The sequence below is a fragment of the Clupea harengus genome, chromosome 19, assembly GCF_900700415.2.
Source record: "Clupea harengus chromosome 19, Ch_v2.0.2, whole genome shotgun sequence".
In the NCBI taxonomy this organism is placed as follows: domain Eukaryota; kingdom Metazoa; phylum Chordata; class Actinopteri; order Clupeiformes; family Clupeidae; genus Clupea; species Clupea harengus.
This window is the reverse complement of record NC_045170.1, coordinates 21955661-21961660: the sequence shown is the minus strand read 5'-3', so window position 1 is coordinate 21961660 and position 6000 is coordinate 21955661. Positions and strand designations below refer to the sequence as shown.

General features: G+C 41.2%; 1 protein-coding gene across 1 annotated transcript; it reads left to right on the top strand.

Annotated features, from left to right (window-relative positions):
• The first annotated feature begins 511 nt into the window (after positions 1-511).
• Positions 512-3441, top strand: LOC105903624 (beta-1,3-galactosyl-O-glycosyl-glycoprotein beta-1,6-N-acetylglucosaminyltransferase 3-like). Its single transcript, XM_031585799.1, has 2 exons — positions 512-1815; positions 3354-3441. Exons 1-2 carry the CDS (start codon positions 548-550, stop codon positions 3439-3441), a joined length of 1356 nt encoding a protein of 451 aa, XP_031441659.1. The 5' UTR covers positions 512-547.
• The last annotated feature ends 2559 nt before the right edge of the window (positions 3442-6000 follow it).

Genomic DNA, 6000 nt, shown 5'->3' with positions numbered 1-6000 from the left:
TATGTTTGTTACATATCTTTTCCAGGCTGCCTTTCCATGTGGGAAACATTAAAAAACATTACTTGTTTTATACCCTCTTTTTTATTTGGTTCCTTAGCGAGGATACTGTAGTATCCTTCTTTGCATGGGTGATTTATGTGTGTTTCTGAGAGGTCACATGAGACTAAAGTAACTCATTGCAAACCGGTATTTTTCTTTATTTGGAAGAAAACCGTGGGACTTACATTTCTATAGCTGTTTGCCTTTTGTGCATGAAGATGGTGCTGAGTGAGAATTATGAAGACAATATTTGGCAAGCCATGTCAATGTGTCACTGTCAAACAGACCAACCCTCATAAAGACATTAATATATAAGCAAACATCACCTTCTGATTCTAACCCTTGCACACTCCTCCTCCCTCATTCTTTGCATCGGTGGCAGGTGACATCTTTTCTAAGGTGCATTTGCATTCAGCACTGTCTGTAGAACAGTTTTATTTCAGTTTGACTTAGTTCAAGCACAATGGCTCTGGTAGGAAAACATTTTAGACAAAAGACACTGAAAAAAATGTGTATGATATTGTTGTGCATGTGGCTAACTTTTATTTTATGGAAGACCTCAAAACAGAGAAACACTAAAGACACGTCTTCAGACCAACAGAAGTTACCGGCTGGGGACCTGGGGGAAATACAGGCATGCTCAGCAATCATTCGAGGAGATCTGGAAGGACTCAATAAGGAGGACCTCAGCAGACTTCTGAAGAAGAGAAGACGTGTCACTTTGCCAGAGTCTTTCTATCTCAATTCAGCAAAGGATTGCAGTGCTTACATCAAAGACAGGGGCTTTCTAACCGTAGCTCTCAGTGAAGAAGAGAGGGACTTTCCTATTGCCTATTCCATGGTGATCCATGATCAGATCGAGATGTTTGAGAGGCTCCTGAGAGCTGTGTACACACCACAGAATGTGTACTGTGTGCATGTGGACAAGAAGTCTCCAGAAAACTTCATGATGGCTGTGGAAGCCATTGTTTCTTGTTTTCCAAATGTGTTTGTGGCAAGCAAACTGGAGAGGCTTGTTTATGCCTCTTGGTCTCGAGTCCAAGCTGACCTGAACTGCATGAATGATCTGGTGGACTCGACTGTTGAGTGGAAGTACCTTATCAATACCTGTGGAACTGACTTCCCCATCAAAACCAACACAGAGATGGTGCGAGCACTAAAAGTGCTAAATGGAAAGAACTCCATAGAGTCTGTGGCAACTCCTGAGCGCAAGAAAGCTCGCTGGAAGTACCACTACAATGTCACTGAGTCTGGTGTCATTCGGACTAGCATTAAGAAGAGCCCCCCTCCCATCAGTACACCAATATTCTCTGGAATTGCTTACTTTGTGCTGTCGAGAGAATTTGTGGGGCACTTGTTTAAAAGCCCCGAGGCTAAAGCTTTGATGGAGTGGCAGAAGGACACATACAGTCCAGATGAGCACCTTTGGGCATCTCTTCAGCGCATGCCAGGTATGCCAGGGTCCAGCCCTCCCAACAACAAATACAACAAGACAAACATTTACTCCAAAGCCCGTCTGGTGAAGTGGGTTTATCATGGGGGAGATGTAAGGAAGGGGGCCCTGTATCCTCGATGCCATGGAGTATACAGAAGATCAGTGTGTGTGTATGGTGCCGGTGATCTCAACTGGATTCTCAGGCATCAGCATCTTTTTGCCAACAAATTTGACCTAGAAGTCGATGAAATTGCAATTAAGTGCCTGGAACATTTCTTGCGCTATAAAACTTTAACTGGTCAATCACTTCAGTTTGCTGAAAAACCACACATAATGAAAAGGTACCTACCTTAAAGTTCTACCAATTTTTTTTATGTGTATAAATGGCTGCATGATGTGGTGAAAAAGTCATATTGCGATTATTATGAACAATATTGCGATTTGCAATATAGACTAATAAACAAATGGTATTGTAACCTTATATTTTATGGCTTTGGGTTAATGAAGATTAACAAATTAATGTAGAACTTATTGTTTATATTACATTTTGCTTTCATGCACACCAGTAACCTAGTCTGCTGGGTCATGAGAGATTGGTTCCAGGGAGATGTACCCAGTGGTAAGGTAAATTTGGGCGCTATTGGGGAGAAGAGAAGTGTGTTGTGTGAAATGTGTGTGTGTGTGAAGTGTGCTGTTTTGCGGTGTTTGACTCTGTGTATTTAGGCTTTGTCTCTTTTCTAGTCTAGTCTTTAAATCTGTTAACTTATACTTCTGAGCTTTCTATTCCTCTTTCCCTGGCTGAGTTTAAAATAAAGACTCTGTTGCACCTGTAAGATTCATGATCAAGCAGCTGCTGTGACCACCAAAAGTTGGCCAGCATAATATCCAAAATGGTTATCTTATCATGGTAACAAAGGAAAGGTCCCCACACTGGATTTGCTCAGACACCTGGGATCAGGAAGCAAACAAAGGTGTGAGTGACGGCAATTAATCATAGTATGGGAATGGGGGTAGGCCATTGAGAACCATCTCAGTCAGCGGGTCAGAGAAACCTGAATATCATACAGAACAACAAAAGGTTGGCAGACCTGTTTGCATTACAAGCCTAGCTCATTTACATTACTAGGAGGTGTCTTAAAACAGTATATATGGCTAGAATTGGAGAGGCTTGTGTTTCAGACCTACACCGCTGGTTTCTGAGTATGTTCCACGTGCTTCGTTACTGCACTCTACTGGAATAAAGATTGCTGCATCAGAAACAAAGAAACTTCCCTCATTTGTTACACACCTTACAACTCTGTGTCCTGAAGTCCCTTGACAATAGGGTTACAGCATCACGAGTCGACTTACTTGGTTATCAGATTGTCAGCGCAGATTACTGTTAGTTTTAAATGTGTATTTCTCAACTGAAACCTACAAACTTAAACTGGCAAACACAAATGAAGTAAACCTAATATTTTACTAAATTAAATATCAATAACAAAAAACAATGAATGCCCATACAAGGACATTTAAGCAGGGTGAAACAAATATTAGTGATTCAATTACGAAATGGGGCACAATTTGCACAACCTGTTCTACAAATAAAAATGTGGATATCAAATAAAAGTGAATCTTTAGGTGGTTCACTCACACCCAAACCACTTAAACTGAAAAGTGAAGAAAGGTGGAGTGAGCTTAGACGAAATCGTCAGAGGAAGTGTGAGGAAAAGGCCCAAGAATTGGGAAAACAGCAAAAGCAAGAGAGGCAGAGATGCAGGTGACTAAACAAAAGGAGCTGGTGAGACAGACAGAGGCAGAGCCCAACACCAAAGCAGAGGGACTGCTGGACTGTGTTGTATATCTTTTGTACTTTGGAACCCCGTTTTCTTTGTGTTAGCCCAGTTATTCTCCCTGTGCCCCCGGCTCTGGTGGTTCTCAATAAACTCCACAACCCAGCATTCCCTGTGTCCTCCGACATTCCATGACACATACATACACATACACACACACACACACACACACACACACACACACACACACACACACTCACACACACACACACACACGCCTACCTCACATAGCCAAAGTTAGAGAGGGAGCCTGATAATGCACTAATACTGCAAGTCCCACAATGCACTGCAACCGCGTTGGTAGCTTACGTCAATTTAGGACCGCAAGCGCGAGCCCTTGCCCCACTGTCTGCAGCCTCATCATATTAACACTACTGAGTCCGAGCCTGTTTTTCACTCTCTTAGGTAGTCTGCCATGCCTTGATATTTTAGTTTATTTCACCTAACTAAAAACATTGAGGCAAAAGTGGCATGTATGATTATATTCTAGAATACCTCAGCAATAATAACATGGGAATGAAAGGAATGTAGTAAAAAAAGATTGAATTTAAATCAAATCTAAACAAACCCTTCCAAAAACATACTTTCAGAGGTGCTCAGACTTTGTACAAAAAATACATTGTAAAGATTTTGGAGCAAGGCTTTTGAACTCTGAACTTTGTAAACATAAGTGTTAGTTTTACAAAGGTGAGTTTAGCATTTAGAAAGTGTGTGTGGTTTCACTACTATATATTTATAATTTTAGAGTGACCTGTACCTTTTCAAAACTAGTGTCCCTACTAATGCATATTGATGAGTTAGGTGTAAACACACCTGGGACACCTCAGACAAGAACAATGGCCCTTACCTAATGGCCCTGGAATGTCTTTGTGGCCCGTACCCCCCACAGGATTTCTTGACACACCATGGCCCAATAGAGATCACTGAATTACCATACCCTTATCATATGAATAGCTGTCATTTGCTAATGGGCGGGTCGTTAGGAGCTGAAACCTCACTCAGAGACTGAAAAGTGCAAGAGACTAGTCCTATTCTCCTTACAAAGTGCTTATTTATATATTTGTTTCAAACTGTGTAAATTTGAAAAGAAAAGGGTTCAAGGTTTCTGGGGGTGTAATTTCTATGTCTCTCCGACAAAAACTGGCTGAGCTTTAAAAGCAATTCCCCATAAAAACCACCATATCCCTGCACAGGGATATCGGACTTCAGAGGGTTAAGTCAAAGTTTAGCTTGCGGCCTGTCTCTCTCCCCCCCAAAAATGGCCAATATTGGCCGAATATATGTTTACCGATGTAAAGGGCTAACCTGTTTCTCTTGTGTGCGGAGCCGATGTGGCTGTAATGAAAGAATATCATTTCTTAAGACGGCACTATGAAACGAAACACCAAGACAAGTAGCCTACAAACATCTGGACATGAAACAGAAGCTCCAGAAGGAAGAGGATTCGAAAAGACCGCCGGTGTCACAGCAAACGCCAAATCAGAAAAGTGAGGGTGCTGTGAAGGCAAGCTTTATTGTAGTAGCGGAGATCGATAAAGCAGCCCGACCCTTTACCGAGGGAGAATTTGTCAAGAACTGCATAAAAGTTTGTGACATCGTGTGCCCTGATAAAAGGCAAGCATTTTAAAATGTGAGCCTGAGCAGAAACACCGTTGCTGATTGTGTATGTGAGCTTGCCACCGATCTACAACAACAGCTGATGGGAAAGGGAAAATATTTCATCCCTTGCTGTGGATGAGAGCAGCGACACATCTGATAGGCCTAGCTGTCAATTTCATCCGTGGAGTGGACCCGACCCGACTGTGCGTTATAGATTAACTTTTGGGATTTAAACCAATGCATGGCACAACTACGGGGAAAGATCTCTTTGAAGAGGTATCCAAATGTGTAAATGAAATGGGGCTGCCTTAGGACAAACTTGTTGGACTGACCACAGATGGAGCGCCTGCAATTTGCAGAAAAGAGAGGCATAAGAAAAGAATGCCACTGATGTTTATTTTATTTTGAAATTTGATCTCTGTGTTTATAGGCAATAACTAAAAGGCTTAAGCTTTAGGCTGCTTGACCCAGATTCAGTAGGCCTATGTTAAACTTAAGTTTACATATGAAAAAATATAATATATCTTTTTTTTAAATAAATATTATGTCCGGCCCTCGACTTGTTTTTAATTTTTGCCCTCTGTATATTTGAGTTTGACACCCCTGGTCTAGGGGATGAGGTTTGCACTAGTGGCGCTGGAAGAGATTTAGTTGCATGAGAGGGGCTAGATTTGGATTCATCCTACTATGGTATCTGGGAGGCGATGTGGTTGGCAGCCCATGGATCTAGAATATTCTATCCAGGAATCCAGGTATCAAGAGATCTTGACTGTGATTGTTTGTTAACTTCTCCAATCAATTTAACTATTTGTTTTTTACTTTTCATGATGATAGGTGAGGCTCTGCCTCCCCTGGTTTTGTAAATATTATTGTGTGATCATCTAGGATTGCCCTAGTGAGATTGTTTTATTGTGTGGGGTTAGAAATATTTAGTTAAAAAGTGCATTGGATGTTTAAGATAAGGTTAGAATTTTTAATTGATTGTATGGGAATGTAATGGTGTTACTGTATAGTATATTGATCATATGCATTTTCTGTAGTTATGAGTAATGGTTTAGTGTGTCCATATGGACACAAAGAGGGGAATTTTTGTGG